Source organism: Centropristis striata, chromosome 9 (genome assembly GCF_030273125.1).
Source record: "Centropristis striata isolate RG_2023a ecotype Rhode Island chromosome 9, C.striata_1.0, whole genome shotgun sequence".
NCBI classification, from domain to species: domain Eukaryota; kingdom Metazoa; phylum Chordata; class Actinopteri; order Perciformes; family Serranidae; genus Centropristis; species Centropristis striata.
Genome location: NC_081525.1, coordinates 31,529,084 through 31,555,139, shown reverse-complemented (window position 1 = coordinate 31,555,139; position 26,056 = coordinate 31,529,084). Strand labels below are relative to the sequence as shown.

Sequence of the window (26,056 nt, the reverse complement as noted above, 5' to 3'; positions counted from 1 at the left end):
TTATCATTATCATATATGACAAGGACAAGAATCAAATCCTCATATTTCAGACACTAGAAGCTGCAAATATATTTTTGCCAAAAATAATAATAAATGAATCGACCCAAAACAGTCTAAATCAATCAATAAGTCAACTATGTGTTGCAGCTCGAGATTCCTTCTATTGAAAGATGGAACTTTCCTGTATGTTGATTGTATAAACTTAATTTTTGTGAAATTTTGCATCATTGTGTCATCAACTGACATGTTCAATTCAAAAATACAACTCAACCAATAATTTAGCAACAATATAAACTGATTGCAGATGAATCTACAAATCTGTCTGCAAATGAGTAACAAAAACTTGCAGAACAATTGTTAGTTATATTTGAGCTACTTTTGAAATTGTGTCTCCATTATGTAGTTTCTCCACCAGAAAACTGAAAAATTATTGTTCAAATGTAAAATGTCAGGCCACAGATTTAGGGGATCATTATCAAAAATATTTGCTTTTATATATATATATATATATATATATATATATATATATATATATATATATATATATATATATATATGTGTGTGTATATGTATATGTATATGTATAAAATTTGTTACATTTGTTAAATCTTAAAGTAGATAGTAGCAGCCATAAAAATACAGTATTTGTTGGGTGAAATCTTCAAATGACCAACACTGGCAAATAATGATGGCGCCATGCCAGATTCATTTAATTTAAAACACATTTTTTCTTGAGGGTCCAAAATTGCTCCAGAGCTCACAGCACTTTCCTTAAAAGTTTATCAAAACACTATTCCCAAACCTGCTCTATTGCCAAAAAATATTTCCCTTAAAATGTTTTTAATAATTCATTTAGAAAGAATTAAAACAAATACTCTTGGTGTTTGGGCAGCAAATAGGCTTTGTTTTGTAGTTCTTGTAAACCAAAAACATGAACCACGTTGAGATTTGCAGCTGCTGCAGCACATATTCTACTATATTCCCAAGCAAAAGCTGCTGGAACCATAAAATAGATTGCTGGGCCTATGAAAAACCACCATGTGGGTACAATAATAACTCATTGTCCACAGATACATGGGCTGTAGCGGTAATCTTCAGATCTCCTCAGTGAGGAAATATAGATATTTGTAAAAGCACTGAGGGGATTAGGCAGGGTTTTCTACCTCCTGCGGTACATGGCCTGAGTCCTGCTGGGAGCACCAGGAGCTCAGTGGAAGTCTGGTGAGGAAGGAGAGGATTTGACCTAGCTGCTGCATTATTTTGATATGACCCAAACAAAGCCATCAGCATGGGACCGGTGTAGGGGGTGAAGTCTCTTATCCTCCCTCTTTATAATGAAGATGAATATAAAGACATAATTTACAAGGAAATCCCAGTTAATAGCCGATGCAGAATCAGAATAAAATTAAAGTGACGTGTGAAAAATAAACACATTATATATAAAGTATTTTTTAAGCTCTAACTAATACCCAAGTAATCGTTTATACTACACATGATGACTGTATCATGATTACTCAAAAAGGAACATAAAGTGAGAACAATATTTTTTTTAAATTGTACTCCTGAACGGGCCCGGACCTTTTAGTTCAGACTGCTGATGTACACATGCAGCTATTAACCCTCTCAGTGATTCTCCAGAGTTAATTCCTAATGAAAAATAAATTGAGTTGCTCCCTACACTTTCATAACATTTCCTCCTCAGAATAAATGGGCTCCTTCATGAGAAAAGACACACTGTTGTTAATGATTTTATAAGCAGGGAGCCCACCTGACATCCTGTTTTCTATTACTGTTCTTTATTCAATTTGCAGGGCACGCTGCAGGTGACCTAACCTATAAAAGGGCACTCCAAATTAAATTATCAGAGCTCCTTGAAATTTTATAAATTCAGAATCGGTCTCACAGAGGGATCTCATAGCAGAAACTAATGGCTTCACCTTTAGCTTTGCATAAATCAATCGCACCAAAGGTTAGAACACATCATGCCAGGATGTATCAATGCAGTTTTTAACATCATAACATGTAGCAATTTTGGATGTGTGAATGGCAGGTGTATGAGGTCATACATACGAGTTTGTGTGTTCTTGTATGCATGCACACAGATATGATCGCTGAATATATCTTGATGACCAAAAGTTAAATCCAGCAAACAGTAAGTACTTCAGATCAATAAAAATACATAATTATTAAATAAATTCACAGCTCCATGTGTGAAATAGGCTTGGAGATTTGATACATGTACACATCACGTGAAAATAAAACAAGAAAATCCAAATGTACATGAAAGCAGAAATGATCAGTCGGTCAAAAATGAATGGGCAAAAATGTTGATGAATGGTTCGGGGTTTAAACTGTCATATCGCTTTACATTCTTTGGTTGGGTTTTGGTTTTGGCATCTCAAAGTAAGAATTTTCTGCTTTTTTTCTGTTTATAACAATTATAAACTGAATATATTGTCTTTGTCTCATATGCCAATGATTAATCAATTAAGCAAGAAAAGATTCAACAGCTTGATTGACAATGAAAATAATTATTAGTTAGAGCTCCAATTACTTATACATAGATAAAAGCTGCAAATAAAATGAAATGTCAAAGCAGATTTTTCAGATTGTTTTATTTAATTTCCATGGCTATTCACTAATTATTTCTATTTAATTAGTTGAAAAACTTAAATATTGAAGCCATACTGATCATCATATTTTGTGCAGTTGTGAGAAGTGACAGTGTAAAGCTTTGTCACCTCAATAGGGTCCCCTTTATCCTTGAAAGAGCACAAGCTCTTTCCAGTGTCACTTTGTTCCACTCCATAACCTAACAAGAGGTTGGTGGCAGAAAAAAAGGCCCAATCAGTAACACTTGTTGCACCTGAGAACATGGAAATTTTAGACTTCTGCGTCTGAGAAAATGGAAAACATCGTCTTGTAAAGAAGTCGGGAATATGTATAGGATCATTCAACTGTGTTCAATCTGAGTCAGGACAAATTCCTTTATGAAGCAGTCGAGCGTGAAGGAAATTCATTTGTAAATTGCACCCGATCTTTGGAGAAATTGCTCCCTTTTCAAATTCAAGTCCAGATGCAGAATTGACACAGAGCAAAGTCTATTTCATGTATACAACTGCACAGGGATTTCAGAGTAAAGTATATTTCTCAATAGTGCACAAAACTTTTCACATTAGTAATATCCTTTGCTTTCGTTTTTTACAAGCTGTCCTCTTATTGAATATGACTGCCTTTGGAAATTTAACAGTACCAGTTGTAAAAAAAAATGTTTTAAATGTAATATTTTAAAATACCATTCCTTCTGTTGCATTATTTATTTATTTGGCTATTTCATTAAATGGTCTGTCCACGTCAATTACCCATAAACAAACAGAGAAACAGAAAGATGTGGGTCGAGACGGTACGATGGCCCCCCAGAGTGACAAAATGTTGATTTGTATGCAGATGTATTTGGAATATTATATTTATTTGGAAGCAAAAACAATTCATTTTTATGCATTAATGTGCTTTTGTCACATCACTATTTATTTTCTGCCATGTGACATCCAGGGGCTGTACGATATAGACGCTTTGTCCGATTTCCTGAACATAATTTATAGCTTCACTTTAGGTCCACTGGCTCACGCTTCATGTGCAGGGCAATGTTTTGACTGTAAAATAAAAACAACATACTATTTTATATATGTAAGTAGTGCTCAACACTGACCTTTAAAGGTCATCAGCTTTTGGTTGTCAGAACTAACAATAGAGTTGCAATTTTTAGGAGTCCTTTAATTTGAGTAATTAATATACTATGCAGTTAAACGTCAGCTAAATTCAAATGTGACATAAAAAAAAGTTTGCACAGTAAGTATTTGTAAGTAGAACAGTGTGCTACCTTGAACTAGTTAACTAGATGTGTCACACATTGAGGTGTATGTTGTGCAATTTAATCCTCTGTCCAGCTCAAAGCTGGCAGGATACTTGGCTTCCCAAGACTTCACAAATTTCCTTTCTGTTTCTCGGTCAGGTTCATGATTCTTTGTCAGCTGAATCAATTTGCACATTTGTTTGTGATGTTGACTGGTTAGTGGAACTTTTCACCCCACAGTCAATCAGCTTAATTTGCTGGCCATGGTCTCTAAAACTGATGACTGTGAGCATGCAATTACATGACCAACAAACATGCAGTGTTGTCTGGTTCTGCTTCTGACTGTAACAGCAATATTTAAATACCACTAATGCAACAAATATTTAAAATGTATTTATTTTGGGCCGCACATTTTACTTTTTGCTGTCCATGTTAAAAAGTGGTTGCCACTGATGGCAACTAAAGGCCTTGCGTTACTGTTAGGGTTGTCAAAAGTATCGATACTCAAAAAAGTTTCGATATGTTGTATCCGGATACAATACTATTTTTCAAAAGTATCGATAGTTAATAAGTTTACATAAATGTTGGTGATTGAAAAGTGTTATTTTTTTCTCTTGAAGTCCCAGAATGAAGCAGAGAAAAGTCAACCTGCAACCAAACAGCAACACACACAGCCGACTCTACCTCTTTTTTATCAAGCTTGTCTAAAATTGTGCACAGCATACAACCTCAAAATATTCTTCTCATTGTTATTGTTTATTGAATTTATTTATTTTTTTGCACTACATCAGACCTGAAGCTTGTTATCATAGTTGCAGTTTCTTTTTGCACAACTGTTTTTATTATAAATATTTAACCTGTGGTTCTGTTAATTTTAACATGTTGCATTTTTCTTGTTAATCAAAATATTTCTGTTAAATTTTGGGGTCTTTGTTTTTATCCTGGTGGTATCGAAAATGGTATCTAGTATCGAATATTTTGCTGAGTATCCGTATCGAGTTGAAAATGTTAGTGTCTTTACAACCCTAGTTACTGTTACACAATACTGAAATACAAGCAGCAAGTGAGCATATCCAGTAAAACTAGAAGGTAAAAGGGAGAATATAAAGTGTTTTTCACTATGTGCACTTATCAGAACTGGTACATTTAGTTCAGAATGACTCTCGCTGATCCACATTACATTTATTCCCTTCACTCAGCCTGGATGTTCTCCTCCTCATGCAATGAGAGACATCATTTGGCATTTACACAACATCTTATTGGTATATTTACCAGATGACTAATATTCTACAACATGACATAAAAATGGAGGGCTAAAAGTTGAAAAATCTAACTTGGAGAAAAGCTCTCTGTGTGACTTTGTACTTGCAAAGCCAACCGATGTTATTCACTCTTAGACGACTTGATTCTGACCCCTTCAAAGTGAAGCTGGGCTGCTTTAGGGAATGCACGAAGAAAACAGTATTGAGCCACTTTCCTATTTATTTTTTTAGATAAATGATCAGAAGTCCTCCTCTCAAGTAAGCAAAATAAAGCACCTTTTCATTATGAAGTATGTGTTGGTCAGTTGCACAGTACACCACATGTCCAGACTGCAGACCAAGACGACTGACCCTATTCCACTCCCTCATAGTCACACACAGGAACTCTGATCCAGCGACCTATTCAATTACTTTTACAATTACGCCAAGTGGTTTCAAGTGTGTTATTAAAACCTGTCGTATACTTCCAGGGTCATCCACTTTGACTCTAAAAACAATTTAGCAAATAGAAGCTTCACCGGCCTTGAACACTCCAGTGTAACAAATGGATACATGTGGCCTTGAAAACCTTGCATCTCTTAAGCTTAACTCGGTTGAGGAATCACCGCTCGTATGCTCGCTGTTTGGCGGTATTAGTCTGTAAATAGCATGCAGGCTTTCGGCCACTTGTGTATGAAAGGCTTTTTGAAAATCAGTGGAGAAAGTTTTGAGAGTCCAGCTGTTACTATTCAAAATCAACAACTGCATTCGACTTTATGACTGCTGAATATTTGATTTATTATATTACTCTAAGTGCTGCACAGAACTAAACCATCATGTCCTTGGTGGCAAAATATGTAGAAACCTTAGAAACTTTGGACATAATTTTAAATAAAGTCAGATTTATCTGAACTACATTCACAGTGACATTTACATAAAGTGTTCATTAATGTAAAAAAAAGGTAAAACTGAGAGTTAGAGACCCTTAGTATATAGAAGTTATACAACAATGTGGCCCTTTACATTACAAACGAAGACAGGCTGAAGAGGAGAATGCTGTTTGCTGTTCTGTTCCTATTGTCCAGATGTGAAAGGAAGCACACCCTAACCAGACTCGTGACCACAAGGCAGCTGCTTGAACTGAGAGCCAAACCCCTCTCTTTTTTCCACTACACCTCTTAATGTACAGGAAGAATACAGTGTATGGGTGGTGCAGACACACTTATTGCAAACAACACTTTAACATCGCAAGTTCCTGTCGGCCTTCACATCTGCAGTAGTGACAGTAAAGCAGCAGAACTGGAGGTCAAACTGGAAGGTATTACTTAACTGGGTCAAGACCTGTGAATCCACCCACTCCACTTGGCAGACTGCCTACTCTGGCATCATGACATGAAACTGCTTTTTAATCGGTTAAAAAGCAATCAATCCAATGAGGACCACGGGCAGGACTACAAACGTTTCCAACCAGAACCAAGATGGAGAAATAGCAACAATGGCGACCGCTACAGGCATGATATAGACGCCATTATTGATGCTGTCATGTCTTCTCAATATCTCACTACCAGTGGTGGAATGTAACTGTACTCAAGTACTGTACTGTACTTAAGTACAATTTTGAGGTACTTGTATTTTACTTGAGGATTTCCACATATGCAACGTTATACTACTATTTCTACAAGTATATTTAGCAGGTAAAATTAGCCCTAGCTGGACAACAGTAAAATGCTGCTTACATTAATGCATCAATAACAATAATACAATTATATATTTAGAATAAAACAGTCTAAATGGGTGCATTCTGCATTAAGAGTAGTGTATTTTATTTATTTTAATTTCATTCCATTTTTTTCTATTTTACCATATTGTATTTTAATGTTTTATTGTGTACTTGTCTTTTTTTATTGAGCCTTTGTTGTTTATTTACAGCACTTTGAAAACCCTGTGTTTGTTATAAACGTGCTAAATAAATAGAGTGGATTGGATTGGATTGGAAGAGTACTTTTATTTTTCATACTTTAGGTACATACCGATGCCGTTTCTTTTGTACTTTTACTCACTAAATTTAGAATGCAGGACATTTACTTGTAGTGGAGTATTTTCAGTGTGGTATTAGTACTTTTACTTAAGTAAAGGACATGAATACTTTTTCCACCACATCGTAGTTCACCTCAGCTCTTTCGTCGGCTTCATATCCAAAATGTTGCCATATTAGCTCAGTTTTTTGGAGACATGTCTTGTCTTGTCGCCCCAAAAAACACGTGTAGTTTCTAGTAAACAAAAACAACATGCGCCATTGTTCGGCCAGCCAGTCATTAACATATGACCTGTCAGAAACTAAGCTAAGTCTGAGTTTATAAACAAGAGACGAACAAGTAGCAAAGTTAGCTTTCTATGAGTGTGTTTCAAACTTACCACCCTCTAGCTTGACGTTAGGTGCGGTCAATGGAGTCCACTGCTGTTAAGAAGCTGTTAAGAAGTCCACTGATACCTTCATCTTGTCTTCCATCTCCACAAGCAAAACAAACGACACCAAACACAGGTGAGTTTACCTGGGATTACTGACAACTGTTGAGGGTCAGAACTGACTGACTCACGGTAAAATTTGCTAACATAACAACAACTAGCTAACGGAAAAACAAACACATAAGTTCTTTATTTCAAACCGTAGACTACGGTCTCTCAACTGTCCGTTCACCATTTCAGTTTTTACTTTCACTAGAAGAGGGTTTAATGAGAGTGAAAGGTCCAACACAGGTAGCTAACGTGCTTTGACAGCTTCCTTTATTATGAATAAAGTTAATTCAAAGGTCAAGGCGCTGAGAAGACGGCTTGCTATTGGTCACCTGCGCTAACGTGATGGCAGAGGTCACCTACATTGAACTTAACCCTTTGATGCAGCGAGTTTTTATGTTCTATAGCTTTGCAATAAATTATTTTCATCATTCAGTATTCCAGGTTTTCCTCAATTAGATTGTTTTTGATCATCATACATCCTTAGTGTTACGTTTTCATTTATTATTTTTATATAAAATCCCTTTTTGTGTCACTAACCTTCTAATGAACAAGCTAAGTAGCTTGCTAAGCTAACTTCTTGGCTAAGTATTTAGCTATGTAGCTTGCTAAGCTAACTACTTAGCTAACTTTCTTGGCTAAGTAGTTAGCTTAGAAAGCTACTTAGCCAAGTAGTTAGGTATGTAATAATACAAAAACTTTTTTTCTTCATAAAGTATGAGAAGCAAAATGGAAATAATGATCTGTTGTTATCAAAATAAGATATTTAAAGAATACTTGGAATAGTCAATCATAAAATAAGTTGATATCAAAAGATGGAGCACAAAAACACACCGCAAGTATTAAATAACATGGGAAATGAATGAGGGTCATTTTTGACCCATGTTGTGCATTAGAAGGGGTGTCAATATGTTGTGCATCAAATTAATCTCCGTGAAATGTTTAAATGTTAATGTGACTAGGCCTCAACAGGGGTAAGACCCAGTGGTGGAAAAAGTATTCAGTTCCCTTACTTAGTTGAAAGTACTAATACCACACTGCAGATTACTCCACAACAAATGAAAGTCCTGCATTCAAAACTCACTTTGGTTAAAGCACCAAAGTATCAGCATCAAAATGTACCTAAAGTATCAAAAGTAAAAGTACTCGTTATGCAGAATGGACTCACTCAGGTTGTGAAAAAACACTGTAAATTAGGAATGCTTTCAAAGATATAAATGTTAATAGTTTATTTTTATCAATAAACAAAATGCAAAGTGAGTGAACAGAAGAAATATCTAAATCAAATCAATATTTGGTGAGACCACCTTTTGCCTTCAAACCAGCATCAATTCCTCTAGGCATTTTTTCACACCTGCCGAAGACTTTTGCACAGTACTGTATAACACAATATATTATTGTATTATTATTATTGACACATTTATGTAAGCAGCATTTTACTGTTGTCCTGATGGGGCTCATTTTAACTGCTTAATATACTTTTATTTGGTTTAATTTATAAACATGCGTAGTCATTTTACATTGATCATATTTTTTCATGTTAAATCTTGACCTGAAAAGTAACTTAAACTGGCAGCTACATGGAGTGGAGTAAAAAGTACAATATTTCCCTCTAAAATGTAGTGAAGTAGATGAAGTTGTGAAAATACTCAAGTAAAGTAGGTACAAGTACGTTAAAATTGTACTTAAGTAGGCCTACAGTGAGTAATTGTACTTAGTTACATTCCACCTCAGGTAACAACCAATATTTAATAAGCACATTTGCTGTCATAAGTAGCTTTAAATGTCCAGTCTTTACATATTCTTCAATTTTGTGGTGGAAAAAAATTGCATTTTTCTATCTTGATTAATCAAGCGGGTTCAATCTTTAGGCAGTAATAAGAAATATTAACAATTTAAACCTGCCAATGGCTTTCTTCTCACTTTTTCCCTTAATATTTTAAATGACATTTATTAAACATTCATCAGTCATTTTAGTCATTAAAATAGTTTCTCTTGCTAGAACTACATTTTAGGAATAATGTGAGACCAAGTAAGGACATAGACTTTTTTGTTGTTTTTTATTTGTGGATTATTAGCTTCTTATTTCCTATAACAGTCAAAACCTTTCAGCATAAACACATATATGGAGCACAGGGTGCAAAGCTTTGCTAAACACATATTTATTTACTTATATGATTAATAATAGGACTGTGGGTATTGTTCTGTTCCTGTGTTATATGTATTTAACAGAGAGAGTTTTTGGCCTCCAGAAGTCCAGTTCAAAACACATAAGCTGACAAAAATGCCTCTAAGGTTTCTTTTTACTAGTCAGCCAAATAGCTTGTAAAAGACTCCTGAAATTGTGGTGATTTGTTGACTTTATAAGAGGATATTCTTGATCCTCTTATCTTCCCCTGACCAAACGCTGACAAACAAAAAATGACAAAATCTCATTTTCAACCAAAATTGAAGTTACTGCCTTTTGCTCTTGTAATGCCTGTCAGGTGTTATTTCTGTTCAGGGATGGATATCTCCTCTGAATGAACTGCAGACTGTTTTGTTAGAGCAGCGCCATCTATACTTAAGTGTAATGTAAATGTTGTTCTCCACGCACACGGCAGCTGGCAGCTCTGAACCCGCGCAGAGAGCATACTTTGTCTCTTCAACCTTGTGCACTGAAATATTCAAGAGCTGCAAGTTTATGAGACAGTTGCTGCCATCTGTGCCCCAGCGTTCAGTCCTCCCCATCATGGCTGAACATAAGGCCAACATCAGAATAGATATGTGTGAGAGGTGTCAAAATAGATTCTCCAGTGTACTCTGTATTGCAAATCTCAATATCGCCTGAATAGCATAAACAACACTCTTCGTTTGCTCACTCGCACACACGGAGACCCACGCAAAATTCTGCTGCTGCAGAGTCAAAATTTCCATATCCATGAGAGAGGAAAGGAAAAGAGGAAACATTTACACAAGACTGCCTCCACACAGTTGAAGAGATCTTTTCTCTTAGGTGTCTTTTTTACAATGTCATTGTGGAGCGAGCAAGCTCCTGTGAGCTTTACGAATTTCTCTCTAAATGAGAGATTTCCTGAGACAAAAAAGCGGAGGAGGAAGGGTGCAATCAGTCCAGGTTTGTTCTAGACAACATCACTTCCTTCCTTAGCATTAGGAGAGTGTCAGAGCGAGACATTCAGATGTGGTTTTCACCGAGCACTTTCCCAGGACAGTAATGCTGCGCAATTCTAATGGTGTCATTCAAAGCAGCTGCCTTTCTCAGCAATAAACTGAACGCCTTGCCTAAGCAATTCAAACCGCCTCCACAGATCGCAATACAGTCAACAAAGAACTTATCTTCCAAGTGAAACTATTCATCAATGAATGTGTTTGTGTGCCAAAAGTAGAAGGCAGTTTGAAAAGACCTCAGTTACACCTGAATGGCTACTTCTCTTTTTTGACTATTGTCACTGTTTCACATTTGAATTCACCTGTTTCCTAACTGCCACTGCCGGTTAAACTCTACCTTAAAAAACAATCCTGAGTATTGACATTCATGGGCGTGGTGGATTAGGAAAATTATAAATATCTGCACCTGAAATGGATCTTTCTGAGGCTTTGAAGAAACCTGGCATATGCCATTAGGTAACCTAACACAACTTTGTTTTGTGTGGGTCAGTAGCTCACAAGCAAAGACTAAACAGCGCCCAGCCCTGATCGTTTCCCGCTCAGAGAATGGGGTCATTAGTCCTTGGCAGGTGTCAGAGAAACAAAAGTAAAATGTGTTATTTTATAGCTTATCTTCAAAGGCACACTCACTATATAACTGCAGCACAAAGGGCTGTAAAATGCTGTTTATACAGCCGTTTTTGTACAACACCACTGTTCAGCCACTTCAGTCGCACTGATTGAAATAGATACTGATAGTCTTTTTTAAGGCACTGTGCATAGAAATGTGAACAATAGCAAACAGCACAATGTTTCAACAGCTTTACAAGTGACACATGGTATCTTAACCTGATATATTGAAAGAAAATCAGAAATAAAAATGTGTTCATTGTTTTAACTGGACTTGCATCCATGAAACATTTTCTTTAACTTTCTTTTCTAAAGAGAAAAAAAAGTTAAAGTGGGTCAGTGAGAATTTTACATGAAATACTAAAAAATCTGCATTACATTACTGAGTATATAAAGTGAAATATAAAGGCTGTTCCCAGTTTGTTTCAGCAGTAAAATTCTGGAAGAGTTACGGATATTTCGGCCTCAGTCTGAAGATGGTCACTGGAAGACACACAACACTGGAATGTGTGTGTGTACAGTCCTGTGCGGAAGGGAGGGGGTCGTCCTTCCGTGATGTGAGTTGGTGTTGTTTTGGCCTGTGTTTACACAACCTACTGTACATGTTCAAGTGAGAACAATGGTGTGGAGGACTCCAAAATGGCGACATGGGTCACAGTGTCAACAACGCAACAAAAAAGTGACAGAATGTTGCTGAATCTTCTTTTATGTTCGGTGTAAAGTGGAACCAAATGAGAAAGTGTGCCCGGTGCTGGAGTGATTTGGTGAAGAGAGCAGGCTACGTGTTTTTCAAAGCAGATTAAAGATCAAGACAGGAAGGGCCAGGTTTAAGGAAACAGGAAAACTGATGCAAGGAAATGAGCTACGTCACCAGCCAGCCCACCACAGTCTGAACTAAAAGTAGAATCGAGACCCAGCGCAAGTATGGAGTCTTTACTCAAGTCACCAATGAAACTTGTACTTTTGACAGGTACGTGAGCTTACCTATCCTCTAGCATGGCAGGTGTATTACAGGGAGGCAGTGGTGGATGTGTCTGTATTTATGGGGTCTACTTTTAAGCTAGGGTGGCTTTGTGGAATGGGATGGGGCAGCAGCTGAGCTTTATATAAAATTGTCAATTTTAAAATGATGATTGGTGTTTTTATTTACAACAGATTGTGTGGCCGTGTGAGCTGTATTTTAAACGTGTGTGTTCTGTGTTCAGTAAATAAGTTCAGTAGATCCTGTGTGGTTTTGTGAGCAGCAGGTTAACCGGAGAGATAAAAATGACATTTTTACTGGAACCACACATGTTAAAAGAGACAGCAGTGGCATCACAAAATGATTTGAACTCTTACTTTCATGGCATAAGTTAAACCTACTCACTCTTGTGTTTACGCAGCATGGCTCTCCAGTCTGATGGACCCATGCAGCCTCTCTGACATTTGTGATTCTTGTCACCAACTTGCAACATGCAAGGCCCTGAACGGATCAAAAGACGCCTGCTTCTGCAACCATGGATATACTGGAGATGGAACGACATTTTGCAACGGTGAATATAAACACACAAAGCCACTCATGTGTTACTGAGTATTTTTCAATGATGTAAGAGTACAACCTTGTGTGCGTAGCTGTCATGGAAACCTTGACTATTTTAAGAAGCCTTTGTCGTTTGTGGCTGCTCAACATAAGCAGACAGAAGCATGAGGCCAACATTTGTACACATGTGGCTTAATTTAACATTTTATTTAGGGCATGGCGGTTGACTGTGCAGTGCAGAAAAATAAAGAGGATGGAAGCAGTTAAAAATATATCAGGCACAAGATGCGTTAAAGCTTCTTAAGATGCTTGTTCGTGACAAAACCCCATTCAACTTTTCTTCAAATTTAAAAAGAGACGCACATAAACAGATAGAAAACACATTCCATGCACATTTGATTATCAAAAATCTGTATGTTCTGTACAATATTGCTTTTCTGCAACTGTTTTAACTGTATTAACTCAAAAATATGAGAGGGATAGCGCCTAAATAAAATCACACATGTACCAGAATATGGTAAAGCAAGTATGTTGCATTTCCTATACCACAAACTTAGAAGGGAATTAGTGATTTTTATACACAATGAGACTTTATTTTTACCATAAAATGTTGCTTTTATTCTTGTGATTGAGCTGAATGGCCATTTCATAAGATGAAGGCACCATTTGAGTGAGTTTCAGTGAGATCTGTGTATGTAATTTCAGCATGTTTGTGTGTTCTTGTCCAGTATACTATCTTTGAGATACAGTTTTTATTTGTTGGAGCAGCTGTGGTGGTTTGGAACTTGCCATTTTTTGTATACCGCACCAGCTCGTTGGCAGCTCAACTCACTGAGAGTTAATTACAGAGAAAACACTGCAATGTGAAAGGATATCTCCGCGCTACAGCTTTATTAGTAACATTTTTAATGGCCAGCATTGCCTCTCAGTCAGCATTGTTACTCCTGTTTTGTTTTGGGATTGTTTAGAATTCCTGGAACTCTTTTTGTTTCCTGACCAATCTTGATCACAATCACAGTACTGCTTACATATTTTCACGGGCCAAAAGTAAATCAAAATGTGAGTAGTACAAACACTGTGGTGAATGATTTTAAAACAAAAAGGCAGAATGAAGTAATGGAGACATTATTTAGTAGCAGGTTTAAAAATAACCACTTAGAGTTGGTTAAATGACAAAAAAGAAAATCATGAAATAAAGTGATTATTAGTAAAATGTCACAGATTGTGCTATGAATTAGTTCATGTTCTATTGGCTTTTTATATATAATGACTGCTATTGAAAGTTGTACAAGAAAAAATAATGTGATTCACAGAAATGTTTAGCTTATCCATTCATTTTTTTTTTCAAAAACAAAATAACAGAAGCCCTCTACTCTACTTAGAGATATAACAAAGGCATCAAAGTGAATCATAAAACATGTGGCTGCAGTGTTTGTGCAGCAGTGACGGCTCAAGGGTCCCGTGTGCCGTGGAGGTATTTCCCCTTTGAGTCACCTCTCTCATTAGAGCAGAGGATTTCCCTTCCCGGACAGCTTTTGTGCAAAAGGTACAGAGGAGAGGAAGAGCAACGCGTCCATCACAGACGAGTGAAAACAACAGTGGAAAGTCTTACCAGGTCATTTCCAATAAACAGAAAGATCAGAGACGGAAGGTGCGTTTGAGCAGAAACAGCACATTCTGTGATGCTTGGGCCACTGACACATCCGCAATAAACTGCTTCCTTAACCTGAGCAACAAAGAGTAAATATTTCAGTTCATTTGATTAAAGTTTCTCAGAATTAAAGGCAAATAACCAGTGGGGAAATGTAACTAACTACAATGTAGTTTTAATCAAGAACAGTACTTTAGTATCAATTTGCCATAATTTATACTTCTACTTCTCCCAGTTTTTAACTTTTTACTACATAGATTCAATAACTAAAGTTACTTTTTAGATTTAGATTGTTAGATTATTATTATCTAAATCGAAGATTATGACAAAATATAAAATATATGATGTATTATTATGAAATAAGCTACCCAGCAGTGAATAAAGTAATTACAATTAGCTTTACCTTTATCAGCTGCAACAGTAATGCTTACACATAAATGCAAAAATAGTTATAATCCATTAATAAAATATATATATGAAATAGGCCAATCTGCAAAAGTACTTTTACTTTTGGTATTTTAATGTTAATGCTTTTGTACTTTTACTCAATAGAGATTTAAAATGCAGGACTTTTGTTTTTTTATTTCATCCACATCTGCCAACTGCTCAACAATCACATATGAACAATAGAAATTGCATAGAATTTAGAAGCAGCCAAGTCTTTAACCAAGACTAGAATAATTTAGTTGAGCCTGAGACAAAACCAATTGATCTCAAATAAGTTTATATCTGCTGCTCCTGGGATTGTATGGAGTTAGTTTCCGCAACATTAATACATGGATTATTATAAGGAAATGCACATTTTTATTTCTGAAATAAGTCTCACGAATCCACGGTAACGGTTTCCTTTCTTGCTCTGGTTTCTGTTTTTTGAAAACAGATGTTTGTGCTAAGAAATGTGACCACTGCTTGTTCTAAGCACACCATGCAAATGTAGGTGTTTTGTGGTGTTATTCTTTTTAATAAGCAGAGATAATTGAGTGCACTATTTTGAGTTTAACACGGTGGATTAACATCAGTTTGTGCAAGAGCTTTCTGACAGTCTCGCCATTTTCGCAGAATTTTCAGCAGTCAAAGAATTTTTTCTTCATCAAATTCAGACTGAAATCAGCCTTGCCCCTTTTTAAGCAAAGAAAGGTTCACCTTGGATACACTTGCACTAAATATTAGCAGTTCAATCTTCAAACAGTGTAAACAAAAAACTGCTCCCCAAAATACTTGAAGCCCAACTGCACCATTGTGGTTCCATAATGATCTCATATCACTTATATTTTTCTGAACTAGAAACCAAATCCAATATTAAATAATATATTGGGAGAAAATGATACCAACAGTAATCTCCCCTGCCATGCAACACAGTGGAGACATCGACTAAATAACAGCTTTAATCATTTAATTCCTCTTCTACTGTGGCCAAAACTATTTTTAAATGTAAATAATACATTTAGTGTCTGAATGAAACTGTTTCTTTTATTATTTTTTTTAAATAAAAACACATTTGAATAGCAGGTGATTCTTTTTAATAGTATTTGTAATAAAAATGAGGAGTACATCTAAGTGATCTTGAACTGTTGTTTGTGTCATTAGCCTGCTGGTCAGGTGATAATTGCACTGCCTGGGCAAATCACAGCAACATAAAAGCAGCCAGCTAAATCTGCAAAGATGTGTTTTATTTTCTTTGCTCATCTAATTTGTTTTTTTAGTTGTTTTTTTTAAAGAGGCCAAAGGTTTTTAAGCCCACATAATGTGTTTTTTAAATCTTATTTTCTCATTTTAGCAACTTACTCAGTTTACTTTCTCTCCTGGTCTTTCTCACCACAGATGATAACGAGTGCCAGAATGTGACGAATATCTGCGGGGACAGGGGGAACTGCACCAACACAGCGGGCAGCTACTACTGTACATGTGTCTCTGGATACGCATCGACAGGACTGGCCGAGTTCCAGCCCAACGATGGCACCGAATGCATCGGTAATGCCTGATTCACTCGCTCAGTACTATAAATGTACAGAAATTACATTTGGTCACGTACTGCTCTGGCAGAGGACCTCACATACTGCTAGGCCAGATATTATGTAGTATGTGTTGGAGAGCAGTTACCACACAGCTGTGAGGGCGTCAGGACTGAGTATGTGAGCTGTTTTCTCTTTCACTGTAGTGAGGAGGATAAACATGTTGGAGGTGATTTTTTCCCCTCGGCCTTTCACTTCCTTCCCATCTGCTATTCTGAGTAACCACCCGAGACCTTTTGCTCAATTTGCAATAGAAGAACAACACCTCTACCCCATGTTGCATGAAGTATTCCTGCAGATATCCAACCGGATGGCACACATCATTTAATACAGCGCAGAAGCATGGAGCCGATTTTGGAAGCTGATTTATGAATATTCAAATGTGAAACATGCATGCAAGAATAGCAGTTTTTTTCCTCCAGAATCAATTATACAGAGTATTAAATTAAATGAGTAGGAGTATGTATTCCACATTCTTTATTTGTATAAAAATAAATCATTAACTTCACTTCCAGCATTATTTTCACTCATTTTGAAGTGAAAATACTGCACAGACATAAATAAAAGTGTCTGCTAACATTTATATTTAGTATATTAGTTTATATTACGTTGAGAATGTGGCTTTAATCATATTGTTTACCCTCTTTTGGAGCTGAACTCTTCATTTGCACCTTTCAGATATTGATGAATGCAAGTCAGGACCGGTCTGTGGACCAAACTCACACTGCCATAATACGAATGGATCTTTCTATTGCACCTGTCAGCGTGATTACATCCCAACTTCAGGCACTAAGCACTTTCATCCAGAGAGAGGTGTAAGATGTAAAGGTCGGTATGAGGATGGAAAAGCTCACATGCACAAGCGCACACACACACACACACACACACACACTCACACACCCGCAGTGGTACTTACATCCAAGGACATACATCTTTCTTCATCTTTTTTTTTTTTTTACTCTCTCTGTCACACACACACACACACACACACACACACACACAGAGAATTGAATTTTAAACACTTTTGAGGGGAGAATCTCTTATGCAATACATCAAGTAAACAGTGCAATCTTAAGTTTTCTGATGTTTTAAGCTACGTTGATCACAGAATATGTAATTCAGACTCTACTGTAACATGTCTTATCCTGGTGAAATAATGGAAAAACATTCAGCAATCAAAGAGACACTTTAAGTAATTGTTGTTTTCCAGAGCATCCCAAAAAGTACTGCCATGACAACATCGGGTGCATCACACAGACTGTCAACAAAACACTTGAATATGTAAGTACCCCTCCTCAGGATATCAGCCAAATAAGGTAAAAAAATTTAGATATAATGACACTGCCCTCTGTTGGAGAGAAATAAGATAAACATGAAGTGAAGCAGAGTGACACTATATTGTTCAGGTACAAGGACACCCAACACCACTATTCTGTCCTGGCTTATACGTGAGCTGTATTTGTAGACAGATAGCTAACAAGAAAGACCCAGTAGGCGTGATTCCAGGTTGAGAACGATTTACTGAAATCCTCTGAGACTTTTTTGTAAAACTGCAACACAATGAAAATACACAAAATGTTACAATTGAAATTAAATATATGCAACAACACTGGTCACACTTTTCTTCTTTCCTTTCAGGTTATAAACCGGGTAAGTACAACACAATATTAATAAGGCATACACACATCTTTTTACCGTATGCTCTTACAGGTAAGTAACAGTGTAAACACAGTAAATGGTGATAATGATTCACACATAAACATAACATATGACATGAATGAGGCCTGACAATGAATTGAATCCGCCTATGTCAATAGCTACGAAACCGTTAGCATTTGCATTGTAAGCATTATTTTACCAACTAAACATAAAAGGTTGTAACTTTAATTATTTACTGTAACCTTTAACAACTTAAATGAGCTAACAAAAGCCATACTTACTGATGGATCTACTCCAAGGCCTAGACAACAACCTGGTGGAGCACAGCCTGCGTGTGTTATGTAGGCCACTTCTCAAGCCAGACCTTTTATGCGCAAAAACCCTGACACACCACTAGGGGGCCACTAAACATTATTTAGACACTGACAGGAGTCAGAACACTCCCCGCTTGGTATACATATGTTATACCACTATTTACTTGTTACCTTAGGTATAAGTAAAACAACGTCACTAATGGGCCTAAGATACTCTTTAAGAACTCCTTGGCTAAGAGTCTTCACCATAACCTTACGGACCTTGGAGTCTGAGCTGGGAATGGCCTTAACTATCCGACCAAGAGGCCACTCATTACGTTTTGCTTGAATGTCTTTTATCAAAACAATGTCACCCTCCTGGAGGTCAGGCTTCTCCGAAGTCCACTTCCTCCGTGGCTGAAGAGTTGCCAGGTACTCCTGTCTCCACCTTTTCCAGAAGGAGTCTGCCAAGCTCTGAACCTGACGCCATTGTACCTTACATAGGTGATCCAACTCAAAGTTTCCTGGAGGTGCAGGATTACCACTCGCCTTCTGGGTTAAGAGAGTGGCAGGTGAGAGCATTTCAGGTATCTCTGCATCATATGAGATTGGGACCAGCGGTCTGGAGTTCATTATGGCCATTACCTCAGCCATCAATGTTGTTAGGACTTCGTGGGTCAGTCTGGTAGGTCCATCCTTCACCAGCAGTGCGTCCAGGATCCGTCTAACCACCCCTATCAACCTCTCCCAAGCTCCTCCCATGTATGAGGAATGGGGTGCATTAAAGGTCCATGTGCAGCCTTGCTCTTGCATGTAGTTTTTGATCTCAGGGTCGTCTGTGTTAACCTGCAGCTCTCTACATGCACCGATGAAATTTGTGCCTCTATCCGACCTTAGGTGTTTGATAGGTCCACGTATGGATAGAAAGCGCCTCAAGGCATTGATGAAGCTGGAGGTCGACATGGACTCAATAACTTCCAGGTGGACTGCTCTTGTACTTAGGCAAGCGAAAATGACAGCCCACCTTTTGCTCTCAGCAGCTCCCCCTCGCATCCGCCGAGTTGTAACACTCCACGGGCCAAAAACGTCCAGACCTACATGAGTGAAAGGCGGGTCTGTAGTCAGTCTGTCAGTGGGAAGATCAGACATTTTTTGAACCTGAACCTTGCCCCTCAACTTCTTACAGATGACACATTTGAATATGATGCTGGAGATGAGCCTCTTCCCTCCTACTATCCAGACACCAGCTGTTCGCAGTGCACCCTCTGTAAAGTGGCGACCCTGGTGGGCTATTTTATCATGATAGTGCCGGACTAGGAGTGTGGCTACATGATGACCAGCTGGTATGATTAGTGGGTGTTTTTCATGGTCTTCCAGATCTGCCCTGTGTATCCGACCTCCCACTCTGATCAATCCACTCTTGTCAATGAAGGGATCCAACTTTACAAGAGGACTTTGGCAGTGAACTTTGATGCCCTGAGTTAGGCATTTTAGCTCCTCCTTATACACATCCTCCTGCACTGCCTTGAAGATGTGCACCTTCGCTTGAGAGTGCTCTGTGGTGAGTGGCTGGCCGCATTGATGCCATCCCTTACATCTATCAGACTTAGTCTCTCTGCAGAAGGACTTGGCTACATGAATGAGACTTGCCATGCCTCGTACTAGATTCTTCCAAACAGAGAACCGTTCAAATCTTGTTGCTCCAAGAGACTGTTCTGTGACCTTTGTTACGAGGCAGGTGACTTGGGGCCGAACGTCTTTATCTGCATCTGGTTGCACAAGCTCGAATGATTCTGCCTCAACATCTTGACTTGGGCTCAGCTGACTGAGAAAAGGAGGGCCAAGCAACCAACTGGATGAGGCCAGGTGAGCTGCTGGAATTGGCCTGGTTCCATGGTCTGCAGGGTTTTCATCAGTCAACACGTACTGCCACTGTTTTGGTTCAGTGGAGCTCCGAATGCGAGCTACTCGGTTAGCTACATAGGTATAGAACCGCCGTGAACTGTTATGGATGTAGCCCAGCACAATGCGACTGTCTGTGAAAAACCTGACTGCTTGCAACTTTACATCCAATTCAGACTGGATCAATTCTGCCAGCTCAACCGCCAAGACTGCTGCACACAACTCCAGGCGTGGTACTGTGTGCATGGGATAAGGAGCGAGCTTTGATTTTCCCATCACAAACCCTACATGACATTTTTCATCAGAATCCAAGGCACGCAGGAAGGCTACAGCAGCTATAGCCATCGTCGAAGCATCTGCAAAAACACATAGTTCTGTCCATTTACAACATGACATAGAGACTGGAATGTATACTCTCTGAATGCAAACCTGTTCCAGCTCAGTTAAGGAGTTGGTCCATGCTTTCCACGGTGTCTCTTTCTCCGGTGGGAGAGGCGTGTCCCAATCATACTGTTCTGAGGAAACGTCTCTCACCAATACTTTGCCTTGCACTGTGATGGGGGAAGCGAATCCAAGGGGATCATAAAGACTATTCACCGTGGACAGAATGCCTCTCCGAGTGAATGGTTTTACATCTTTAGACACTCTAAAGGTGAAACTGTCAGTCTGGAGTTCCCAGCTTAAACCCAAACTCCTCTGAAGGGGCAAGGGGTCTGCTCCCAAATCTAGATCCTTAAAGTCACTTGCTCGTTCTTCCATAGGAAAAGCCTCCATGACCCTTGGGCTATTTGAAGCTATCTTATGAAGTCTTAAGTTGGACTCAGCCAGCAGGGCCTTGGTTCGCTGCAGAAGATTGATAGCTTCAACCTCCTTGGCCACTGAGGTGAGCCCATCATCAACATAAAAATTTCTGAAGACGAAATGCTTTGCGTCTGTACCATGTTCAGTCTCTCCATGTTCTGCCGCTTTCCTCATTCCATATGTTGCTACAGCTGGAGACGGGCTGTTCCCGAACACGTGCACAGTCATCCAGTAGTCAATGATCTCCTTGTCTGGATCATTATCTTTGTACCACAGAAACCGAAGGAAATTGCGGTGGTCCTCTCTGACCTTGAACCCATAGAACATCTGTTCTACATCGGCTGTGACAGCTATTTGCTCTCTTCTGAACCTTAGTAGAACACCAACTAGAGTGTTGTTGAGGTTGGGTCCACTGAGAAGCGTGTCGTTCAGTGATGTTCCTTTGTACTCGGCGCTGGAATCAAAAACCACTCTTATTTTCCCAGGTTTCTGGGGGTGATATACACCAAAAGTAGGTAAATACCAGCACTCCTGCCCTGGCTGTAGTTGAGGAGCTGGTTCTGCCTGGTGGTTGTCAATGACTTTCGCCATAAAGTCAAAGAAGTGCTCTTTCATGTCAGATCTCCTTCTGAATGAGCGCTGGAGAGAGAGGAGTCTCTGGGAAGCCTGTTCTCTGTTATTAGGAAGGGGCTTGCGAGGTGAACGAAAAGGTAGCGGTGCCACCCAGTGATTTTCTTCATCCATGTATACCTCATTTCCCATAATTCTGAGAAAAGTGTTATCCTCCACTGACATGGCTAATTTGTCGTCCTCAGGTGTTTTCTGAAATACACTTTCCCCTAGACCATCTCGACACGTCTCTTGAAAGATCTCCTTGTTGTGTGACAGCACTTGAAGACTTTGCTGGGTCGGACCTTTAAGCCTCTCCTTTATATGGATACTGCTGGTGCATGGCTTAAGGAAAGAGGAGCGTCCATTTTGAAGGACATGTGTCTTGTAGGCGCTGACTTCCTCTGTCTGGTGAACACCACCTAAGCACAACTCTCCAACTACGACCCAGCCAAGGTCAAGGCGCTGGGCGTACGGTGAGTTGTGATGCCCGTTACGCTGTTCACGAACCTTATGCAAGCTCAAAATATCTCTGCCTAACAGAAGGAGAATAGGAGCACTGGTGTCAAGTGGAGGGATCTTGTCAGCCACAGGTCTGAGGTGAGGAAAATATTGGGTACACTCAGGGGTTGGGATCTCCGATCTGTCGTCAGGCAGGTAGTTACATTCCAACAAGGTGGGAAGTGTCACCTTGGTTTTCCCGTCAAGTGACTCCACTATGATGTTACTTGCTTTCCTCCCTGCAGTCTCCACTGTGCCGGAGCATGTTTTTAGAGTGTAGGGCGATGCACTGCTTTCAATGTCTAATAGATCAAAGAATTGTGATTTTGCTAAAGACCGGTTGCTTTGGTCATCTAGTACTGCGTACACCCTGTGAGACTTGCTTGGAATGTCGGCGTGGTAAACCTTGACCAAGCAGATTTTTGAACAGGATCTAGGCTTGGGGGCGCCACCACATATTTCTGTACACTTGGAAGTAACTATAGGGGGTGTAGGGTCTTCACGCTCCCCGCTTTGCTTGTCCTCAGGTGTGTACTCAGCCTGCTGGCTAAACGACCAAGGAGCTGGACCGGGATGCATCGCTGAGGTATGTCTGTCACTTTCACACTCCTTGCACTTAAGTGTGACCTTGCAATCCTTAGCCATATGCTTGGTACTGGCACAACATCGAAAACAGATTGAGTTCTCCTTTAAGTATGATTTCCTCTCATCGAGATGTTTTCCTCGGAAACCACGGCATTTTGACAGCGGGTGAGGTTTATTATGCATAGGACATTGCTTGTCCGGCTCTTCTTTCTTGGTGGCTGTGTTAGCCTGTGGCGCACTGACTTCAGTTTTTCTAACTGTCACAGTTGATTTTGGAAAGTATTTTGGCACTTTTTCCCCCTTGAATTGGTTGGAGGGAGAGGAGAAGTTAAATGCAAAGCTGGGGTCATTGCGGGTCTTAGCCTGGGAACATACAAAGTCGACAAAAAAGCTGAATGGTGGGAAAGGGACACGATAATCCTCCTTATATTTGGATCCCTGTGTGATCCAGCGTTCCCGCAGAGAGAAAGGAAGCTTTTCGATTATTGGATTCACACCTCTTGCCGTGTCTAGATACATGAGTCCAGGCAAGAACCCCTCTGCCTTTGCAGCTTCTAGCTCTTTTAACAAGTCTCCTAATTCCCTGAGCTTGTGTGTGTCCTTGTTAGAGATGGCTGGGAAATCATCTATTCTTTTCAGTAGAGCACTTTCAATCACCTCTGGGCTTCCGTATGTTTCCTCCAAGCGCTCCCATACCATAAAAACACCTGCTCTAGGATTATTTACATGTACTGACCTTATCCGCTTGGCTTGAGCTGATGACTCGGGTCCCAGCCATTTGACCAGAAGGTTGAGCTCTTCCTGCTCTGATAGGTTTAGTTCTCTTGTGGCTGCTAGGAAAGACGCTTTCCATGCCCAATAATTTTCTGGGCAATCATCAAAGGCAAGAAGTCCAGAGCTCACCATCTCTTTTCTCATAAGATACTGGGCTAAATCAGGGGTCTGAGGAATTGAAGGCGAGTGTTTATCACTCTGTGCCAGGTGAGGAGATTGAAGTGTAGCAGCTGTATGTTTCTTTTGGTGGTCAGGAGTCACAGATGAGTATTCTGGCTTTGGGAAAAATACCCTTGGGGCAGGGGGACGTGCGTAGCCTTCCCGAGCAATGGGTTTGTGCCCATCTTCCTCCTTAAATGACTCATACAGTGAATCTTGTCCCTTGTGGCTTGGGGGTCGGGTTTTCACTGTTTTATGCTGTAGGATTGGTGGAAGTGGCGTAGCATCTTGAAGCTCCTGTGGAGCATGTTTATCAAATGGCTGCGTTTCTATATAGTCCTTAGTGCGTTTTATTGGATCTTCAAGAGCTAAATCCTGTAACTCACTAAGAGAGTCTTCTTCCTCATAATTGGCTGCCGCTGCTGCTTCTTCGAATATTGCTGCCTCTTTTGATGCTGCAGTAGCTTCTTTCTCTTGTTTTAACACGTGAAGACTTGCTTCTATCATAGCCTTTTCTTTCATCATGGCTGCCTCCTTTTCTGCAAAGGATACCTTAATTTTTGCTGCTTCCGCCTTAGCTCTGGCCCTTGTCGCAGCGGCGCTGACAGATGTCCGGGTTGAAGCTCTGGAGGACTTGTGCGAAGCTGTCTCTCGAGACCTCGTCTCCAGCTGAGACCGACGTTCCTCGCGGTAGCTCATCTTGCCGTATATTTTGTCAGCGTCTGAAGTTCTATGCTTCCGCGTGCTGTTCACAGGTATTTTGTCGCGTTTTCCTGCTGAGTGGTCATCATTTTACTATTCTGTCCTGGCTTATACGTGAGCTGTATTTGTAGACAGATAGCTAACAAGAAAGACCCAGTAGGCGTGATTCCAGGTTGAGAACGATTTACTGAAATCCTCTGAGACTTTTTTGTAAAACTGCAACACAATGAAAATACACAAAATGTTACAATTGAAATTAAATATATGCAACAACACTGGTCACACTTTTCTTCTTTCCTTTCAGGTTATAAACCGGGTAAGTACAACACAATATTAATAAGGCATACACACATCTTTTTACCGTATGCTCTTACAGGTAAGTAACAGTGTAAACACAGTAAATGGTGATAATGATTCACACATAAACATAACATATGACATGAATGAGGCCTGACAATGAATTGAATCCGCCTATGTCAATAGCTACGAAACCGTTAGCATTTGCATTGTAAGCATTATTTTACCAACTAAACATAAAAGGTTGTAACTTTAATTATTTACTGTAACCTTTAACAACTTAAATGAGCTAACAAAAGCCATACTTACTGATGGATCTACTCCAAGGCCTAGACAACAACCTGGTGGAGCACAGCCTGCGTGTGTTATGTAGGCCACTTCTCAAGCCAGACCTTTTATGCGCAAAAACCCTGACACACCACTAGGGGGCCACTAAACATTATTTAGACACTGACAGGAGTCAGAACAACCACTATTATCCCACTGTCACCTGCTATAACCGCACTTTCATCAACGCTGTCATGGACCTTATGTTGCGCCACCTATAGGCAAGAAAAGTTACAGCAGCAGTTGTTTAGGGCCGGCATGCCAATGTGCACCACCTACCGGCAAAGAAAGTAATAGTTTTTTTGCGGTCTTTAATTCGCAGACCATCTGCAGGCAATGGGTGTTAAAGTGTTTTCAGTGCCGTTCGTCAGCAGGATTACAGGAAAACTAGCAGCCTGATTCTCATGAATCTTGGTGGAAGGGTGTAGCATGGGCCATGGGAGAACCCATTATATTTCGGAGCAGATTTGAATCACAGGATGAATTCATTTTCACTTTCATTAACATTGCGGCATAGGATGTCATGTGGTGTCAGAATAATCTGGAAAAAATGTTTCCTGATTATATTTCCTGGCTCACCTGGTCTGTTTCCTTTGTTCTGTGTTGTCACGCAAATACTGGAAACGGCTGTCAACATGGTGTTTAACCCCTCTGAGCAATATTAAAAATAAAAAAGTCAGAATGACATCCCTTTTCGGGAAATGGGACCATCCGAAAAGCACACAAATGCACCATTGGCCCTGGTGGCTCTGAGTGCAATTCCTGTTTCTTTTTTAATCACTAGCTGCGGTATGAAAGTGGATGTCAGTGTCCACAGCTTATTCTTAACTAGAAAATACAGTTGTTTAATATCTTGTGTTTGCACAACATAGTGTCACCA

At 39.3% G+C, this 26,056-nt stretch overlaps 1 protein-coding gene and 1 long non-coding RNA gene across 4 annotated transcripts in view; one reads left to right on the top strand and one right to left on the bottom strand.

The window, feature by feature from the left end:
• The window catches only part of LOC131978279 (uncharacterized), an 80,789-nt gene extending 72,885 nt beyond the window's left edge, over positions 1 to 7,904 (bottom strand). For both annotated transcript variants that reach the window (XR_009394946.1, XR_009394947.1), the window contains exon 1: positions 7,510 to 7,904. This is a non-coding gene — a long non-coding RNA (uncharacterized LOC131978279). The remainder of the gene's footprint in view (positions 1 to 7,509) is intronic.
• adgrl4 (adhesion G protein-coupled receptor L4) overlaps positions 7,327 to 26,056 on the top strand; it is a 29,343-nt gene continuing 10,613 nt past the window's right edge. Inside the window, exons 1-5 of one of the 2 annotated variants that reach the window (XM_059341878.1) lie at positions 7,327 to 7,636; positions 12,768 to 12,917; positions 16,377 to 16,526; positions 17,246 to 17,395; positions 17,778 to 17,848. In XM_059341878.1, the coding sequence (XP_059197861.1) occupies positions 7,540 to 7,636; positions 12,768 to 12,917; positions 16,377 to 16,526; positions 17,246 to 17,395; positions 17,778 to 17,848 (618 nt within the window). In that variant the 5' untranslated portion in view covers positions 7,327 to 7,539. Of the gene's footprint in view, positions 7,637 to 12,280; positions 12,356 to 12,767; positions 12,918 to 16,376; positions 16,527 to 17,245; positions 17,396 to 17,777; positions 17,849 to 26,056 lie in introns of those variants that run through there. The other variant, XM_059341880.1, reaches the window with a different exon arrangement.